Source organism: Gopherus flavomarginatus, chromosome 3 (assembly GCF_025201925.1).
Source record: "Gopherus flavomarginatus isolate rGopFla2 chromosome 3, rGopFla2.mat.asm, whole genome shotgun sequence".
NCBI lineage: Eukaryota > Metazoa > Chordata > Testudines > Testudinidae > Gopherus > Gopherus flavomarginatus.
This window is the reverse complement of record NC_066619.1, coordinates 105,992,741-106,014,114: the sequence shown is the minus strand read 5'-3', so window position 1 is coordinate 106,014,114 and position 21,374 is coordinate 105,992,741. Positions and strand designations below refer to the sequence as shown.

Genomic DNA, 21,374 nt, shown 5'->3' with positions numbered 1-21,374 from the left:
CTGAGGGTGAGGAGTGGTTCCCAGCTCCAGGAGATGTACTTCTATTAGCTCTCTGTGACGTTACCTCCCATAAGGCTTTATGGAAATATGCTTAGAATGTGTTTTATGCTACATATGCCATGTAACATATCTCCATAAAGGTTATGATCTACTGAATGTATTAATCCTATTTGTATGCATTTATCATTTTTGTATTCAAAGTTATGAAAGTTGGCTGTGTACTGGCTTGATTTCTAAATAACCTTAGAGCATTTGGTCAATTCCTGGAGAAAGGAATGTTGAAATTAAGTACCTAATCAAGAAACACTTAAAGGACAATGGATCTTGGAATGCTCCAATTCACATAAGAAGTCTACTTGAGGATGTTCAAGGTAGCATGTAAACAATGGATGCTACCTGTAAAAACTGAGAGTCATGCATGGACATGTGATTTGCCCAGGTGACTCCTAAACTCCATCTTGGAGCCGGACTTTGCATAGGAGTGAGAAAGGGGTCTCCACCCACGGGAGAGTGTCTATTTAAACCCCTAGGGGACTCCTCCATTTTGTCTTCAGCTGGCTAAAGAGAGAGCCTCTCCACCCTACCCCACCCCCAGGATACTTGAAAGAAACTGAAACAAAGGTGTCAGTGCTTGCTGGACCCAGGCTAAAAGATGATTAGCCTGTAAAAGGGAGCATTCTGGAACTGGTGAGGATCTTATCTGTATTCAGTTTGATTAGACGTAGATTTGTGTATTTATTTTATTTTGCTTGATGACTTACTTTGTTTCATCTGTTACTACTTGGAACCACTGAAATGCTACTTTCTGTATTTAATAAAATCACTTTTTACTTATTAATTAACTCAGAGTATGTATTTAATACTTGGGGGAGCAAACAACTGTGCATATCTCTCTATCAGTGTTATAGAGGACGAACAATTTGAGTTTACTCTGCATAACCTTTATACAGGGTAAGATGGATTTATTTGGGCTTAGACCCCATTGGAAGTTGGGCATCTGAGTTTTAAAGACAGGAACACTTCTGTGAGCTGTTTTCAGGTAAACCTGCAGCTTTGGGGCAAGTAATTCAGACCCTGGGTCTTTGTTGGAGCAGATGAGAGTATCTGGCTCAGCAAGACAGGGTGCTGCAGTCCTGAGCTGGCAGGGAAAATGGGAGCAGAGGTAGTCTTGGCACATCAGGTGGCAGCTCCCAAGAGGGTTTCTGTGATCCAGCCTGTCGCACTTTCATCTTGCTTGCATGCTAAAAACAGAATATAACTGCAGTAGCCTGGGCATCGCAAGGGACTAGCTGCCTCGAGTACATGCCTAGCATCTCTGATGGGCATGTACTTGGGGCACCTATCTCAACTCACACTGCTTCAGCTACATTCTATTTGTAGCTCATTGCTCTCCTCAAGCTAGGAATCACGCCTCTAGCTTGGAGTCTAGACATACCCTTAGACCAGCACTCTCCATGTTACCTTCATCCCCATCTAAAGACCTTTTGTGTGTAAGGTAGTTTAATTTTGAGTTTGTTGTTTAAAATCATCATTCTGTCATGGAGAAATAGCCTTTTCTCAGTGTAGTTTCAGCACCGTCCCTAAAGGAATAAAACGGCGAGTACAACAGGTGTTCTAGTCAGTCAGGGCCATGCACTTATATGCATATATGGCCATCATGGTGCCAGCTACCAACATGCATGTGGTATGGGCTAGCAGGAGAATAGGAGCTCTAGAAAGTGAAGAGACATGCTGGCCATGCCATGTGGAAAAATCTGAATTTGAGTCATTAGCTTGGTCCTTTCTCTCCAGGCCTGGAGCTTAGATCTTTCCGTTCTAAGCCTGTTGAGATTGGCAGCACTGCAGCAGCAATGTGTTTGTGTGACTCAATAGAATGAGTACTTTGTGTTGCTCAGAAGTGAGCGTTCTGTCTGTCTGCCAGAAGGTATAGCGCTGAAGAGCTCCACAGAGAGAGAGACATGTCACACCTTCCTTTTCTGGAGGGAAAGACGTTGCAATATTTAATGTTGAGGATTCCTGGGGAAGTTTCTCCTCAGAAAAAAAGAATTGGGAGATGCTTAAAAAGTGATAGCTCCAGGTGAGACCTGTTCTGTCAGGGTCATGATAGGGTCGGGAATGTTTCTGTTATCCCCTGCTGAGCTGGAAGAAGGTGCTCTGATTATTTTCCTCAGAAGGTATCTTTTCTTAATGAACTTAGTCATGTACAGAATGCTGTGTGACCTGCACTGAGATATCTGTAATGAGCAGCAGTTTTAAGAATCTACAAAGAAAGGAACATAAGGTTGATTGTACTCTCATTGAAGTTGATGGCAAAGCTCCCAGGATTAGGCCATAGTCCCCTGAAGTAGTTGAGAATCTCATTCCTTTTTCACACACTTATTCCGTTACAACATGGAGGTTAGACTGTGATACCATATTGCTTAATGATACAGCACAGGGAGTTTTATTAATTGCTCGGTGAACTGGGATCTCTAAGTCTGTGAGCTGTGGATGTAATTTGTTACTCAAGAGGATAGGTTGCTTGTTGGACTGCAACATCAGAAAGACTTGCATTGGCATTGTCTCTGTCAATAACGACATACTCCAGCAGGATCCACATTATCATCAGGATAGAAGACTGGCTCCTATCAACAAAAGAGCCCTGTGCTTAAACAGAAAGCGTGTATGCCCAAGAGAAAAGGGGACTCAATGGTGATATCCAGATATGCCATGAAGTCACCACCATTGACAAAGGATCACATTCAGTGTAATGTGAAACAAGGGCAAATTAAATGCTTTCACTATTCTAATACTTCACAGTCTGAGAGACCAGAGTGATACTGGAGGGCAGACTTTTTATATAACTTTCAACTTCTCAGGGCACATTGTTCTGAGGATGTTGGTGCAGAGTTGGCCTGACCATTTTGTAACATTGTGTTTTAATTTATACAGTCCTGTGCTAGATAATCCTTGAATCTTCTGCTGGAATATTTTCCTGCTCCTCTGGAAAACCTGGCATCTTTTTCCCCTCGAAAAGTTAAATGAGCTAAATATCCAAGGGAGGGACCTGCAGGATTCCTACAGAGGTAATCAGTAAATATTTCAGTAGGAATCTACTACAGTCAAGTTATTTTTTTAAAAAGTCACTTACATTCTCACTTGTCAACACTAGCTCTAACATTCAACCCACAGATTTTACTGAGTGGCCAAGGGATAAGGTCAGAAAATTATTTTTGCTCTGGCAAAGTAGAGGCCACAGAACCAAACTGAAGCAAAATAAAGAGAGAAAACTGTGAACAAAGTGACCGAGTAAAAGAAAGGAAAAGAGTTAGTAAACATTACAGATGCCTTTTTCTTCCACAGCAGTTTTTTCCTCTCATCCTCTGCTTATAAGCCACAGGGGAATGTTTCCTGTTTAAATGGTGCCTATTATAGAATGTGACAGCTTCTGGATTTCTTTGTAAACAGAGAGCTAACAAGCTATGGTTTTCTATTCCCAGACTCTTGTGTCCTTGTCTGTGGACTAGCCCCAATGGGTAGGTTGGCTATGTTCTACAGTAACTCCTCACTTAAATTCGTCCAGGTTAATGTTTTCGTTGCCGATCAATTAGAGACCATGCTCGTTTAAAGTTTCACAATGCTCCCTTATAACATTGTTTGGCAACATTGCTTTGTCCACTGGAAGCCCCCCTGAATTCCCTGTGCAGCAGCCAACCAGCAGGCTATCAATTGCTGGCCAGGTCAGGTGTCCCTCTGCCGACTGCCCTGCCCTGTGCCTTGGAGCTGCTCCCGGGAGCCTCCTGCTAATGTCAGGGTGTCCCCTTTCCCCTGCTTCTGTATCTCATCTCCACAGAGTGTGTGTAGGGGGGAGGGAGACAGGACAGTGCTCAGGACTGAGGGAGCTTGCTGGCAGCAGCTGCTGTCACTAATTTCTGATCCACTTAAAAAGGCAATGTAATAGAGTGGGGTCAGTGTACTTAAAGGGGCAATGCATGGCTCTCTCTCACACAGGGTGTGTCTGTCTCTCTCTGCCATGCTGTTTCCACGCTTTCCATTTGTGCTGCCTTGTAGAGTGTGAGGCTACATTAACAACAATGTGTTAACGCTTGAGGGCTCATCCGAGTGCTAGTTCATTATTTAGCAGTAAGGCATTCCTTGGGAAATATCCCACCTCTTCCACCCTTTGACTTCACAACCTCAGTCAAGCTTCACAATCATCATTAAATTGTTTGTTTAAAACTTTATTTTATATGTATGTATAGCCTGATGAAAATAATTTCCCTGGGACCTAGGCCCCCCCATCCCCCATTTACATTAATTCTTATGGGGAAATTGGATTCACTTAACATTGTTTCACTTAAAGTAGCATTTTTCAGGAACATAACTACAATGTTAAGTGAGGAGTTACTGTACTAATAATGGTTGCACCTGAAAAGGCAATATTTTTCACATAGGAAGGGTCACCTCTGATAATTTTCATTTAAATCAAGGGTGGTTTCACAAGGATGCTACATCTTTTTAAGCTTCATTTCTCTTCACTGAGGATTGCTTAGTAAATGTGAAGCCTCTAAATATGGGGTAACTGGTAACAAAAGATGCATGATGGCCACCATGCCTCCCCTCTCTGACTACTGGGAATGTCTACAGTGTTTTTCCTACTACTATAACAGTAGCTGTTTTGTCTCCTGGGCTTTGATTCTGCAGCATGGTCTGCGTAGATGGACCCTGGCATCTGCATGCAGCCCCTTAAGGTCATAGTCTGGGCTTAACAAAGGATTAACAAATAATAGGTAGAAAGGCAGAGCAAACTTAGATTGTAAAATCTTTGGGTCAGGGACCATATTTTTGGTGGTGTAGCGGGGCGATTGCCCATTCCAGCCCTGGAAGGGTTAAAGCCAGCCCTGGGAGAGGGCTGAGGCTGGGAAGGAAAGCCTGGGCTGATTGGGGAAGGCAGTAACAGCTGGGGCCATGCCCCAATCAGGCCCAGCTGGTCCAGATAAGAGGCCGCGAGCTAGAAGCCCAAACACACACTCTCTCTGCTTGTAGAGAGAGAAGGGCCTGGCTGTTAGGGAACTGAGCAGGGTACTGGAAGTGGAGCAGGGCTGGGGGAAGGCTAGAGAAGCTGGGGAGCTCCAGCCTGGAAAACTCCCAGGCTGCTGGCCTAGCTGAGGGCCTAAGGCAAGTACTGGGGTTGCAAGGGGGCATCCCAGCAATAGGCCAAGGCAGCAGGTCCAGACCCAACCTTGCCTATGATGAGTGGCTTACACTGCAGTCTGCCCCAATGCATGGGGGTAAGTTGGTGACTGGCAGTAGCCTAGGCGAGGTGGGGGTAGTGAGTGGGGGTTCCCCTGAGCGGGGAGACCTGGAGAAACAGTGGGGGTATTGTCAGGGAGCAGCACCCACTGAAAGGGTTACCTGGGGTCCGGGAGGGACATGGGGGCCAGCGGTATCATGACACTGGCTGACAGTGGGTGCTCCGAAGGCTGGAAGCTAATTCCCTGAGACGACAAGCAAGAGGCGCCACCCGGTGAGTTTGTTCAGAGCCTACCACAATGGGATCCTGAGTCCATGACTAGGACTCTTAGGTGCAATTATAATACAAATAATGAATAATAATGATAATGACAGTGGAAGATGGCGAGAAATGTGGTAGCAATATTAAAATGCAATTCAGTTTTAAAAGGTAATTATAAAAATGATTTTGTGGGGTTCTGTGTTCGTTTTGCAAAAAATTCTATAGAAACTACTCAATTTACAAATCAAAAGTGTATTGTCTTACTGCTAACTCTGCAAAATTCACCTTGGAATCTGTATCACAAATGGGGTTCTTTCCTCCTTGAATGTCATCACCAGTAATAAATCATCTGAGACAAAGGCTCTGCAGGCCAAATTCAGCTCTCATACTTACTATATTAAGATTGCATTTTTTAAATATATTAAAAATATTGAGAGAGAATGCAAAAAGTACAAATGCAGAATGTAAGTGGTCTATATAGCTGCACTGCAGATACAGCAATGACCGGGAATATAAGGGCTACAACTCAGTGGTCCCATAACCCAGTGACAAACGTGGTGTGAGTTTTCAGAGTAACTTGGACCTTAGTCCTATTTCATAAATAGACTAAAGTTCAAGGGCACATAATATGTCAGTCTGATTATAAAACGTGGTTAAGGTACAAATTGAACCCACGGGCCAGTTCCTCAGCTGTTTGTAAGTGGTCACAGCTTCATTGACTTCAGCTGAGCTATGACAACTTACACAAATCAAGGCTTTGGTGCCTTATTTGTAACCAGCTAAGGGCTAACAGTGTTGCTAACGGGGTCTTACCTGTTTGTATTTGTAGTGTAGACGGGGCCTTTGGAAAGGAGATTTATTTATAATTGGCTAGATTTGCAAGCTTACTTTTAGCATATTATTTCCTGCCCAAGATTTCTCAATGCTGAAAAGAAATTATTACAAAAACTTCGTATTCCAGGACATTTTTAGGCAGGCAGGATTCAACCAGAACACGTCATTGCTGGTGGAGTTTTATTCCTGGAAAAGACTGCTAAGCAGAGCCAGAGTTCATGTCCACCAGGGCAACACACACTCAGCTCCAAGTCCTCTTCTCAGACCTTGGTATCTTTAAGCTGCACAAAAGCAGTTTGCTCTAGGGTGACTAGACAGCAAGTGTGAAAAACTAGGACGGGGTGGGGGCCCTATATAAGAGAGAGCCCCAAATATCAGGACTGTCTCTCTAAAATCGAGACATTTGGTTACCCTAGTTAGCTCAGTGGCCTTCCTTTGTCATGTTGTCTTGTAAAAATATGTTTATGTATGTAGCTAAATGTCAGGAGTAGCCCAACTCTTCCAACTTACTTTGCTGTCAGTTCAGTCAAGTATGGTGGTGGGAGGGAATCCAACACAGCACGAAGTATGGGACTTCAGCCTAAAACGCAGTATTGAATCTTTACCTCTGAGCAGAGCCATTGTGCTGCATCCAGAGAACAATATAGTCTGAGCCAACTGGGGCTGAGCTGTTATTGTTCTGGCTTTTTCTTGTTGGGCTATTTCTTTACTAAACCCAAAAGGAGAGTTAAATGTCAGCTCCGCTAAGGGTGTGCACTGTCAGAAGATGACACACTTGGTAACATCTGTTGTGCAGAGAGCAAACACTATTGTTGATCTAACTGGTAGTTTCCCCAGCGTTGTATGGTGTGCAAAGTGTATAATATAAGGAAGATGACAGCTAAAGTCTGGGGTGCCTCCAAGGCTTGACATGATGTATTCAATCACCTCATACTATTAAATGTACTACAGACATAAGCACCATAGAAATGCCTATAAAACTAAATAAGGGCCTGATCCAAAATCCACTGACGTAATAATGGCCTTTGTGTTGATTTCAGTGGGTTTGGGATCAGGCCCAAAATGAATGTCATGATTGCTACTTGTGACACTTTATGCTGTAGCATATTGCAGTGCACAGATTGTCCCAGCACTGTGATAGTGCATTGAAGGGATTAGAAACTCCAATAATTCCAACTTGCAAAGTTTATACTTCATCACCCTATCTGGGTGGAATAAGGCAGGTTTTCCTTTCCCCACCCTTTGTGAAATGGGCAGGGATTTCCAAGGCCACACTGAGGATTCAGGGGGCCTGGGGCAAAGCAATTTCAGGGGCCCCTTCCATTAAAAAAAAGTTGGAATACTATAGAATACTATATTCTCGTAGGGGACCCTGCGAGGCCCGAGGCAAATTGCCCCACTTGCTTCCCCCTCCCCCCCCCCGCAGCCCTGGGAAAAATAAACATTTTAAAATGTTCTGCATCTTGGCACAAACTCAGTTTTGAGAGAACTTCTTTTCAAGTCACCTTTACAAGGTATCACTGGTTCTCAGCATCAGCTAACGCTAAAAGGCACTGAAGCTCATTAAAAGGGTTGCACAAATATTTTCTGTCAAAACTTTTTTTGGATCGAAAACTAGGGGTTTTTAAAAAGCAGAAAAAAATCACGGACAATATCTGCTTTCCTTCAAAATTTGTTGTGGTTTTTCTAATTGAAAAGCTGAAATTAGTCTGCCAAAACCTGAACATGGTTTGGGGTTTCAGAAGTGTGTGGCCAAATATTTGCTACTTGCTGTGTTTTTGTTTAAAGAAACAATAAAAAAAAATCTGCTTAAAAAAATCCAAAGCTTTTGAACCACCTCAACTTGTGACCAAACGCCTGAGCCCATCCCGTCAGAGATTTTTCCAGGTTTCTGATATCTGCTGGCTTCCTTGACAACATATCTGTCTCCATAACTTTGGGTTCATTTAGCTTAGAACATAAGAATGGCCATAATGGGTCAGACCAAAGGTCCATACAGCCCATTATCCTGTCTACCAACAGTGGCCAATGCCAAGTGCCCCAGAGGGAGTGAACCTAACAGGTAATGATCAAGTGATCTCTCTCCTGCCATCCATCTCCACCCTCTGACAAACAGAGGCTAGGGGCACCATTCCTTACCCATCCTGGCTAATAGCCATTAATAGACTTAACCTCCATAAATGTAACTGTTTCTTAGAGACTGGCTCCACGGGGTCCCTCACAAACTGGAGATGGTTACTGTGAGTTTGTCTTTAGTAGAGCTTATGTACATACTCCACGAACTGAGCATTTGACCTTGTTCCAGAAAATGTTGTGAAAACTGAAATGCTCAAAATAGCACATGCATGTGAATGGACACAGGGTGCTAAAATTAAATTAACCCAGGGTTCTCAAACTGAGGGTCGGGACCCCTCAGGGGGTCACAAGGTTATTACTGGGGATTGTGAGCTGTCAGCCTCCACCTCAAACCCTGCTTTGCCTCCAGCATTTATAATAGTGTTAAATATATTTTTAAAAGTGTTTTTAATTTATAAGGGGTGGGGTGTCACACTCAGGTTTGCTATGTGAAAGGGGTCACCAGTACAAAAGTTTTGAGAACCACTGAATTAACCCCTCTGGAACCTTGGGGAATGCAGGGGAGGAGGGGCCTCCCTTGATAGGGTTGGGAAGGAGATAGGTGGTGTAGGATATTGCTCTTCTCATGTGGTCCCTCCCCCATGGAAAAGATAACAGCTTGGCTCTTTGTGTTAAATAGGTGTCTGCAAGCCTCAAACTGCTGAATGAGCTTTAGGGTATGGAAGGCTGTGCCTCCCCAAACAGCCTGTCCCTGGCCCCATCCGACTCCCATCCACTTCCTGCACCCTGACTGCCTCCCCTCAGAATTCCTGACCCATTCTGTTCCTTGTCCCCTCCCTCCCCCCCCCCCCAGAATGCCCACGATCCAACCTCCTATTCCCTGTCCCCTGACTGTCCCAGGGACTCCCTGCCCCTTATCCAACCACCCTGGCCTCCTTACCATGCTGCTTACCCCCACCTCCCCCCTCTCCCGGAGCCTCAGCGCACCACATACAGGAGCAGCCCTGGACAGTGCTGCAGTGGCCTGACTCCAGTGGGGCCTGAGCTCCCACTGCTCAGCCCAGAGCTCACAGCCCACCCCCTTATGACACGGCTCCAAGCAGGGAGGAGCTCAGGTCACTCCTGGGTCTCCCCCGCCTCTCCCTTCTCTTGGAGCCTCAGAGTGCCACGTCCAGGAGCTGCCCTGGCCCCTGGACAGTGCTGCAGCAGCATGGCTCCGGTGGAACCAGAGCTTGCAGCCCCCTCCTTACCATGCAGCTCTGAGCAGGAGGAGCTCAGGCCCCACTGGAGCCATGCCACTTTAGCTCTGTCCAGGGCTGCTCTTGGACACGGCGTGCTGAGGCACCAGGGGATGGGGGAAGGCAGAGATGGGGCCGGAGCATTCTTGTGGGGGCCCCTGCGGGGCATGGGGAAAATTGCCCCATTTGCCCTCCCCCCCCTTCCCCCGGGCAGTCTTGGGGATTTCATCTCCTTATATTCCATATTCTCCTGAGATCTGTGAAGGTCAGGACTCAAGTTAATCGAAAAGCAGAATTTCCATCCAGGGGAAATACCAATTTTTTGACATTTGTTTTAGTTGTTGATTAAAAGTGGAAATTTCAAAACTTTGTGTGGAATGAAAATCATGCAATTTTGTCATTCAGAAATGTCAAACTTTTTTGTTTAAAGTCATGGTGACATTAATCTCTGTCCACCTGAGCAGTCGCAGTGCCTTAGGGGAGTTGTAGATCAAGTGCCTCATGGCCCCATTCTCCCTCATGGAGCAAACTCTGGACATACTACATCTCCAGTGGTACTACATCTCCAGTGGTACACTTTTCAGTAATTAGTCCTGACTACAGATGGTTGGAATGCCTTGGCAATACTTCATAGCCATTTCAACCCAACTGAACCTGGACTCGATGGCAGAAGGATTTCTCTAAGAGTTGTGCTCCTATGAATGCCCTGAACCTCTTCTCTGGAATTGATTCACATCACAGAGATGGACAAGGAAGAGTGCTGACTGAGTGAGCGTTGCATTCCTCATTGATTCTGTGCAGGCTTCTGGGGATACACTGCCATGGACAGTGGTCATATCCATATCCTTGCTCTCACCCTCTTTCTGGTCTTGATCTTGGCAGAGGACTTTGTGAGGTCCTAGGGAGGTGAAAATAATGTTACAGAACTGGCATGTCCCTACCTCAGCTCCACCAGAACTAGATTCCCTCTGCTAGTGGAGGAAGATGAGAGATCTATACTCGGACAAGTTGCTTCAGCCTCCTTAGGTATTTCAGGAACTCTGTGGTTTTTTAGGTTGACTTACCATATTCAAGTACAGTCCCAACTTGTACAGTTCTTTCCTGTAAAGTCCACAAAAGGATTTTCTACATCTTTTCTCATCCTAAAGAATCACCAGTCTCATTACAAACTGTGCAGAAATCATTGCTTCTCATTCCCCCACACCCCAAGCCACCTCACTTAAATACAGATGCTTCTGGGGAATGGAACGTGGCAGCCATTTAACAGATAATACATCTGTTTTCCCAGGCTTTTCCTGGAACCGAGAGGGGGTTAAGAATGAATTGAAGGGAATTTTTTTTGTGGGGGGGAGAAAAGGGGGGAGATTTTTAATTTTGGTCCAGTTGTTGTCTTGTAAGGAACAATCGGTCCAGTTCATCTGTTATGGGGATTTTTTTATTATAATCTGTACAGGGGCCCAGAGTGTTGGATAGGGATATTTAAAATACATTGACATAAATAACTTAGAGTACAACAAAACTGGGCAGCAATTTAGGAGAAGAACTGAAGAAAAATACTGTGTCCAGTTAAAGCTGCAGAGGAACTTACTCAGGCAGAATATAATGATCTAAACTAGAATTTGGCCAGGACAGTGAGGTTAACACTTTTGATCTTGTATACAGTCCCATAGGATTTTTAGTGATCACAAGCGATTAGAGAATGCTGTTTTGTCCCATTTAAAATACAGCATTTCCAGCAGAAAAGTGCCTTCCTGGGGCAATGACTCCATACCGTCTCAAAAAGAATATTGAGTCACAAACACAACTACCTCCAGCACCTGAGGTTTTCCTTGGCAGTTTTCCATCCAAGTACTGACCTGGTCCAACATTGCTCAATTTATAAATGAGATATAAGAAGATCACAGCCGGAGGTGATATGATTGTTGATGAGTCACATGCAAAGTTATGAAGGCTCAAGGGGATAAAAGTTGATGTTGAAATTGGATAGATGGAACAGAATCTGTTTTTATATCCAGGCCCTTTCACACCGAAGGAATGCAGATGTGTTTTACAGTATGAGGTATGCGTGGGCACATTTAGATTTGCATTCCATTGTGGAGCATACCTTTAAGTTGTTGTATGGTGCCAGGATCTAGGAAGGGGAAATGCCTGCAGTTCCTCTGGCATCAGGATTTTCAACAGGAGTCTTTTTGCTTAGTATATAAGTGTGGGCTATAATCCAGCTCCATGCAAAAACATTTGTCATACAGTTGTATCAATCTGATTTCATATCCTAGTGTCCTAATATGAGGGCAAAAAAAAAAAAAGGCAATTATAGCCTGACTGATCAGTTGTAATTCACACTTTTTTGTTGTTTCAGTGCAAGCCTGTGTATGTGTATTTATTTCAGAATAAAAGTGTCCACACACAGAATATGCACAGAAATAACTGGTTTTAATTGGCACTTTTTGTTTAGTTATTTTTGTGCAAATATGTATGTAGACAAGGCCTTAAACATATGGTCAAGATTGACAATGTAAAATTAGGTCTATTATGGCTCTACCCACAGGATTCATAAACATATATATGCAGGAGCTTCAAATGGAATAAGTAGTTTCCAGCCAGGTTAGAAGTAACTATAAACTTGATTATTTCACCTTTATCTGACATAGTTACAAAGCTGAACAGTGTCTCTTTATATCTTGGCAGTTTTTGTGCATGTATATCTGATCAAAAATGTTTAACATTTACCCCGTGGCCTTTGTTAGCTTCTGTAGAGTCATTATGGCCTAACACATAAGTATAGTATGCCAAATTGAACAGGGTTGAAGTGAGTGAAATCAAAGAAATTGTCTGCTTCCATCCAGTCTAAATTTGACCCCATCATGTTTTAAAATGTCTACACAGTGTGTTGATGTGACCAACATTAATTCCAGGAGCTTTCATTGTACAGAGAGTAATGTCATTATTACCATGACATTTCGGTCTGTTCACTCAGACCAGTAAGGGGTTCTGTCACCATCTGACCCGTAACCCTGGGTGCCTCTGTGCTGTGCGGTGTTAGTTCATTGCCCTGGCACCAGTAGCCTCTTTGCAGCACAATGGCCTCAGCCTAGCTTCCATCAGCCTGGTTACTCCTGCCAGGCTGACACCAACAGCGCTTCTGGTCCTGATCCCCCCACAAACCATCTACCCTGCAGCGTCCAGTGCCTCTCACAGGTTACTCACAGAAGGTATTAAGTTTACTGTCTCCAAAGAGGCAGAGTGCACCAGCCTGTTTGTGTAGCTGAGGACTTCACCCCTCAGTTTAGTATACAGCACTGAGATGGTTTTGTAATAAAACTAAGAATATGTTCATTAACAAAGAACATATATTTAAGTTATAAGTGGAACAGAAAACTGTTATGGTTACAAGTCAAACAAAACATTCTTTCTAGTGACTAAAACTTAATTTCAGCACTTCATAATCTTTATCTAAGCAGATTTCTCACCTATAGTCCATTCCAGCTATTCTTTGTTGTTAGGTTAAGAGGATCCACTTTTCATGATCTCATAGAACACTGCTCATCCTTTGTCCCCTATCATGGATGCCAAAATGGCTTTCTGCCTTTGCTATTGTCTCCGTTTCAAGAATCTAGAAGGCTTCTTGAGGGTGCAAGCTCCATCCCCTGTGATTGTTCAGAGATCTTTCTCATACTCAATTAGCTTCATGGCTATGTAGATTGCTTTTCATTGTCCTCTCAGATGTTACCTGACTCAGTTTATAGTGAATATGCAGGAAGACAGGCAAAACAGCATTTCTTTGTTTAGGACAGGCTGTGTGTATGCCCTTCTTGCAAAACACCTTCTGAGAACATATTTCCATTACACATCTCTAATTCTTTATACACCTCCCATATATATTTTTGACCAGCAAGTTACTAGTTTGCATATGATACCTAATCTGACACCTTTTAGATACAGATTGACAAGAGCGTGTTGGGGCAATGAGTGTGTCAGGCCTGATGTGAGTTATGATATGGTGTGCCCTCTGCCAGTTGGCATTGAGGGACTTCCTGGATCACAGTTACTACACAATTTACTTTTTTTTTTTTAAAAAAAGAGAGAGAAAGAAAGAGAGAAACTTAACCACTAAATGTTAATATTAAGTCATAACATTTTTCCCAGAAGAGCATAAAGGGGGAGCAGACAAAAATAATGGGAACACCCCTTGTTTCAGCAAAGCCCAGCAGAACACAAACAACCGTATGCACGGCACGTATAACTCAGGGACTCGTGTCCAAAAACCCATTTGCATGCACCATTATTTTCGTGCTCAGTAATCCAATTTGCACATATATACGTGGGTTTTTATGAGCCCAGCTGATGAGCATACATTTTTTACAGCTGCACCTGTTGTAATCGCCTTCTAAAATTTGGCACTTTGGATTTAACTGAAGCCCACAGAAGCATGCAGATTTAGAATTAAGGTTAACACTTTATTCATAAGTCACTACTGTTTACATGTATTCTAAATTTGGCCTGAAGTCTTAGCACAAACACTATAGAGAAGAATTTTATGTACAAACCTGGTCCATGGCTGGCTTTGAAAGCCAGAGTGCTAGGAGGCCTTTTATGCTTATTTAATATGTGTAATATGGACTTGCTTATTTTCTTGGCTTTAAAACAATGTTGGGTGAAACTCCATAATTTCAGGTCCAGGATCAGTTCAGATAAAAGGCCAAATTCATCCCTGGCTTAAAAAAGTTTAAACCCTATTTACTTCAGTGGGCACTACAGGTTGTTTAGAAGTTTACATCTGGATATAGGAGCCCAGTTTGTTCACCCAAGTTTAAAATTTTTAACTAAAATGATTTGCCCAAAGAGAGACAGCCTTTTGCAGAGCTGGGAATAGAATCCAGATCTCCTGGCTCTCAGACCTTTGTTTTAACCATTCTTCCCCTCCTTCATCAAATCCTTAACATTATCCAAATGCTGGCTTTGATTGTGTGGAATGGGATTATTGTCAAATGTAGTTAAAACCACATGGTTTTCCCAATTGCATATCAGGTAAGACACTACTGGGATCACAGCAGAGCCTTTTAGTTATCTGTTCTGTATGTGTCTATCAATCTAACTACAATCATTTATTTTTCTTTACAAACCTTTTAAAAACGTTGTCTCTGATAGGATACTTACCAAGAAGCAATCACAAGACCCTAAAAAAATCAACATGCTTTTTCTTTCTCTGAACTGCAAAAACCATTTAGTGCAGACCTGCTGAGTATCTAGCTCCTGAGTTCAGTTCAAGCTCTCAGCCAGATTCATTCAGACTCTTTCATTGCTAATGTACTTTATGGCCCTCTGGAGATGATGTGAGAGAAATTTGGCAGTAATTAGTTGCAGAGATGTATCCAGCAGGCAGTAGGTGCTCAGTTTGAACTGCACATCTTTCTTTCTTGTCAGATCGTTGGTTGTGATCACCAGCTGGGAAGCACTGTCAAGGAAGATAACTGTGGGGTCTGCAATGGCGATGGGTCCACCTGCCGGCTGGTTCGAGGCCAGTATAAATCCCAGCTCTCAGCAAATAAACGTAAGCTGTTGACTTTAACCTCAAAGGGTAGAACAAGCCCTCTGAACTGAAAATGGTGATGAGGTGTCAGAGGGACAAGTAGGCGGGTAAAATGGCAACTTTCCTCTTCTTAGTGAAGTACACAAGCTTCTTAAGGGCTAGATTGTTCCTAGGCGTTAAGCCATGCAGGGGAATAAGGTAGTCAGGCCATGTCATCCCCATCCGCAAGCACCCCTTCTTGGCTAAGTAAGAACTGTTCAGATTGTGGTGCTGTCTGCAGAGGGAAGAGAGTGGGAAAGCAGGGACTTGTGCCCGTTACTCCCCCTTTCAGGGTAGTGGGTGGGGAATGGGAAGAGAGTTGGCTCCACTCACTACTCAGGTTAGCTGGTTGGGCACATAGCCTGGAGTGTGTTGCATCCTGAATATGGGTGAAGTAGTAACTTATGCCACTCCACCAGTGCCAGAGGGATCAGGGGAGGAATTGTCATGTCTTTCTGCAGCACATTTCTACACCAGAGCTCCTCTTGGGATGGTGCAGCTATGCTGCCGTTTATGCTATAAGTTGAATCTAACCCTAAGGAAGCTCATGCTTTTCCCCACAATACCTGCACCTGCTTTACTCTTTCAGTGAGTTCTATTGGAGTTACACGGGCCAGGTCTATATTTTTATAATTCTTTTTTTTTAATGTTGCATGGTGCATGATCTCAACATTTCAAATAACACTAATTTCCCTTGAGAGTGTGTATGTACATTTGTGGATTCCTGTTGGATATCTTGCTCTTTATATTTGCATTTGGTTTCTGTGGGGAACAATGAGAGGTGTTTGTTTGCAGAACATTTTGCTCTGACAGAGAATAACTTGTTGAGCAGGGAGCACAGCACACACCACTCATTAGCACATCGCCCTTCTGCATCTTAATGTGCTAGTTGAGGTGGGAGGGAGAGGGCTGAAACCTTCTGCTGTACAGAAGAGGAAAAGGAATCATCTGTGGAAGGAATTGGCATTGTTGAGGTAGGACTGTGTATGGCAGAGCTGAGGTAATAATTCATACCAAAGCAAGGAGTGGAATCTCGCCTCTGAAATGTTCATGAGCAGATTGCACAGTCCTCAGACTTGAAATCACTTCTGAATGTCTTTACAAATGTATTTTAAGAATAGCGCATTTTTATTATCATTTATTTGTACTGTAGTAATACCTAAAGGCCCCCATCAAGGACCAGGACACTGTTAACACTGTACAGACACATAACTAAAATGTAGTCCCTGATCCAAAGAGCTTGCAATTAAGTATAAGACAAGAAACAACAGGCAGAAACACATACATGGCGGCGAGTTACCAGGTAACCTCCCTCCATATCATTCAGCATCCACCAAACATCTGACAAGAAAAACCAGGTTAAGAAATTCTGTTAGAGCCCAATTCCCCTCTCAGATATACTTGTGTAACTTCCAGAGGTACAAACTGGAGTCATGCATAGAACTGAGGGGATAATTGATTTAACCAGCATTTGCAGATATTTTCAGTGGCCCCAAAACTGAGTTTTTCAACAAATTTATTATTTGACCAAAAATTTCACCCAGTGCAAGTCATGCATGCCTGTCTGAAGGCAGAATTGGACTCTTAGACCTTGATCCTGCAAACGCTTAAGCACATGGATAACTTTACTCATCTGAATAGCCCCACTGAAGTTAGTAGGACTAATTCCAAGAGTAAAATGTATGCATGTACTCAAGTGTTCACAGGATCAGGGTTTAGTCTGTTCTCTGGGATGGGTGCTGAGTTTTGAGTAGTGGCCAGTTTAATCTCAGGCCTTCTCTTTAAAAAGAATTGCTTGACACAGGAAGGACACGTTTCTTTTCTCATGCATCTTTCCTGTGTCCCCCAGGGAAAGCTCTGAGGGCAGCAATAAGACTTTTGAGCCATGTTGTTACGTGAGATAGGAAGAATCAGTAGGCGGCATATGTGAAGCAGGTGGCTAGAAGTCATCGTAGGTGTCCCCTGGGCATGTGTATGATTTTATTACCCTTGATGTACATTGGAACATTTACAAACACACATTTCTCAGGCTGTGCTGGAGGAATTGGGCAGTGGCTTTTTTCTGGTCTGCCAAGAGTTGCTGGAAATTGTTTATTTTCTCAAAACGATCCCAAACGTGCTGTTGTGCTCGTCACACTGAATTCATTTTCTCTTAGTGCTTGTATCCAGCTCTGTTCTCCACACTGTTTATACCATGCAGATGGGTGGAGAAAGGACAGTGCCAGAAAGGGAAGAAGTTCACAGAGCTTTAAAACAGTTAGCACTTGCTACAGAGGCCACGTCCAGACTAGATATTAAAATCGATTTTAGATACGCAACTTCAGCTATGGGAATAACGTAGCTGAAGTCGAATTTCTAAAATCGAGGTACTCACCCGTCTGGACGGTGTGGCATTGATGTCCACGGCTCTCCGTATCGATTCCGGAACTCCATTCGGGTTGATGGAGTTCCGGAATCGATGTAAGCGCGCTCGGGGATCGATACATCGCGTCCAGACTAGACGCGATATATCGATCCCTGAGCAATCAATTTTAACCCGCCGATGCCACGGGTTAGTCTGGACGTGCGCAGAAATGGCTTCCTCAGCATTTATTGGGATGGTATATCTGTGCCAAAGGCATCAGCAATTGAAATGAAGCAGGGTAGGAAAAGATGTGTCCTTGATTTCCCTCCTGCATTTTTCTACAGCAGAAACACCTGTGCTGATGCCCTTTTTCACCCATTAAGATAATTAAAAGATTTTGGTACAAAAGAGCCCATTCATTCTTCAGGTCCTGAAGAAGAATTCTGTATAGTTGGAATGCTTGTACCTTTCACCAACAGAGGTTGGTCCAATAAAAGATATTACTTTATATACCTTGTCTTTCTCACATACTTCAAATGTAGTTACAGCTCCCTCATCCCAATACAATGCTACTAGACAATGGGAGGGGGTAATTATTTGTCTGATTCTGCCCTTAAGCATGAGTATTGTTGATAGAACTGCACAGACTTTTTTTTCATCAAAATTCAAAGCCAGGAGAATTGATCTGACTTTGGATTTCTATGCATGCTCTTGAAACATCAAGACTTGGGTGGATCATGGACTTTTGTATCCCCTCCACAATTCCTCTGTCTCTCTTCACCCATCAGACCAGGGCTCCCTCTTCACAATACCTTTATGTATCTTCTGAGGAAGGAGCCAGAGGCCTCATATTCTTCCCCACCCTCTCTCCATTCAGCTTCATAGGGCAGCCAGTTGACCCTCTTCTCTCCATATTGTTTGTTTGAGGGTTCAGTCACCAGGTGTTCTCCCACTCCCACTATGTCTCTTCTTGGGGATGAGGGAGGAAGCCCCAAGAAATGGCCCTACTGTCTTGCTGCTGCATGTCTCTTGCTGCTGCATGTCTCTTCTTGGGGATGAGGGAGGAAGCCCCAAGAAATGGCCCTACTGTCATATTGCTGCTTTGCATAAGCTGAGACTTTCCAGGATGTGCTATGATAATAAGGAATCCCCTGGAGAGATGCCATTTCACAAAGAGTGTGCTATGATTTCACATGGAGAATAAGCAACAAGAGCAGGTGAATTATATCCCTAGTAATAAAATGGAGAGAGAAAGAATGCAAAGAAGTTATGCGATATAAGCTGGGTGGTCTTCAAACAATAATATTTTCCAATTGTTCCATGGCACATTTAGTAGGTCTTTAATTTGAAGACTGTGTTCAAGGTATCCTGACACTAATCACAGTTTTCAAAATCTGCTGGGACAATTTTCTCTATTTTCTTCAGCACAAAACTCATAAAACAAAGGGAACCCTGTCAGTGTGAGCTACTGAACAGTAAGATTTCTAATACAGTTGGGGAGGTCTAGTGATTTTTTTTAAAATATAACATTTGTAAAGGGAATATTAACATTTTTGGAAACATGACACTATATTCTGTTTTCTGAAACCCACTCAGAAAACTGGATAAGCAGGGAAACTATATGTCATAGTCATGAACCTCATGCAAGAAAATATACTTATGCTGCTGGGTTCCTTAAACATTATTGTAACAAGAGTAATGGAAATCTGTTAATACACAGTGAAGCAGGTAAGAATCTATAGCTGGTCAAATAATTGAACAAGACCCTATGGGTAAAAATGAAAGAAATTTGTGTTTGCTGTCATGAATGATACCAGACACACACATGCAGGATACATTACAGAACACAGTTGACCATTTTAACTTCAATTTTCTAAAAGTCTCTGAGGACACCTGAAGCCTTGGATTATTTTGGGTTAGGGTAATAGAGAAAATTATCCCAGCAGATTTTGAAAACTAATTAGCTTCAGGAAACCCTGAACACAATCTTCAAATCCTCTGGGCTGCTCTCCCGGTTATAGACACTAGCCAGCTTCACCAAGTCTAGCTGGCTTTGCAGCTTCTCTTCTGCAAAGTGTAGGAGCTCCATGAGACTGGAGCTTTAGCCCTGCGGAGCCTAAGGGTTCTGTACAATTGTTTTGCAGAAGACATCAGTCCAGTACTGTTGGATCCCAGCTCAGACTTGTGCTGTTCTAGGATCTGGTCCTAGAGTATTTGTGAGAGCTTTTGGGCAATAGTTTCAGCAAACCCCTAGGGACATATCCAAACCTTGGATAAGAAAGTGTTCTAATTAACCAGGCTTTGGATAATCCAATTTTAATTGAATGAACTTACTATTGTTACTGTATAAAAGAATCCCTATCTTTTCCTCCTCCGGCTTTCTACTCCACCTCTCCTCGCCATGCACTACATGTACTGTCAGCTCTTATTTGGCCACTGTTCCACAAAAACACACTGGCATCAGCTAATAAAAGATCTTTTAGGACATCAGCAGGGAAGCTTGCTGAACTTTTTCCCAGCTCTGACAGTCCTAAATTGATTATGGCTTAATGGCTCCCAAATATTTTCCCTAGGAAGAAAGCTTTCTTTAGTGATATTCCAACCAATCATAAATGGAAGCTGTATCTTCTATTCAGGGTTTCACTCATGCTATGAAAGCTGCACTGGGCCAAAAAAGGGAACAGTTTTGTGGTGTCTGGACCAGATGAGATTTACAGCCTATTGATCAGGCAGCTAGATAGAAAGTATTGTAAATACTGAACTGGTCTTACACCTACAAGTCTAGACGGTGACATGACTCAGTGAACTGAGTTACAAGACTTTTAACTTGGCTTATGAACAGACTCCATAACTATACACTGAATTTGACAGAGGTGCTAATATCTGGTCATCAGAGGGTCATACAGTAGTGTGGACACTGAATCACTTTTTGCAAGAGAATAAGGGTGGGGAATCATGGAGGGGGACCCCTTTTATGGCAGAGTTGAGCACATCGAGGGCTAAAATGGAGAGTTTGTCTTTGCTTGCACTTTCCATGACCTATGAATAAACAGAGACTTTCTATTTTCAGCACTCTCAGTCCATTAACTTTTATGAATATACATTTGTACTAAAAATGTTCATAGATGTAGTTTTAAAAGCTCCATCAACCTTTTTTCCCCACTGTCTGCAACATTTTAAATATATCTACCAAGAACCCAAAGCTTTCCTTTATGGGAAATCATTGTGAGGCAGTGTCATACCGTGGATAACTTTTTGGCTGTTATGATTATGAATAAAACAGAAGAGAGAACAGAGCACATCATCTTCCTGAGCCTGCAGACAGACATAATAGTTCTAAGAGATGTTTGAACTGCCCTAGTCATCACAACAGGGTGTTGATTCTGAACCACAATAATGACAGTTAAAATGTTGACCTTGTTAACTATTTCACGATCGGTTGTTTTTAATAGAAATGCTCATCATTCTAGGATCCAGGGTTGGGCCTGAGTACTGTAAATCTTTTTATTTTCCTTGCCCATGTCTGACCACTGTTCAGAAAGTCCCGGTGACAGTTCAGATCTTCCGATGAAAGCTAGCCTCTTAGTGGCTGTGTTGCTTTCACGTGCCAAAATAGCACCCTGCTGCTTTCAAAGCAAGACCTCATAGCTCCTAGTCGAAGGGAGTCACATGATTCAACCAGGGAATTATTTTTATTGGGGGTTGAAGGGAACATTCCCATTCACATTTCAGCTTTGAGGGGGGCAACACTGTTGTGATTCCTGTCCCCCAACTGTCAGCATCAAGTTCGAGAGGAGGGAAGGAGACAGGAAGCAGAAA

At 43.1% G+C, this 21,374-nt stretch overlaps 1 protein-coding gene across 5 annotated transcripts in view; it reads left to right on the top strand.

Annotated features, from left to right (window-relative positions):
• Positions 1 to 21,374, top strand: part of ADAMTSL1 (ADAMTS like 1) — a 703,248-nt gene that overhangs the window by 503,150 nt on the left and 178,724 nt on the right. For all 5 annotated transcript variants that reach the window (XR_007773162.1, XR_007773161.1, XR_007773160.1 and 2 more), the window contains one exon: positions 15,067 to 15,193. Coding sequence is in view for 1 of the 5 variants with exons in the window: in XM_050944097.1 (XP_050800054.1) it covers positions 15,067 to 15,193 (127 nt within the window). In the remaining 4 variants the exon portion in view is untranslated. The remainder of the gene's footprint in view (positions 1 to 15,066; positions 15,194 to 21,374) is intronic.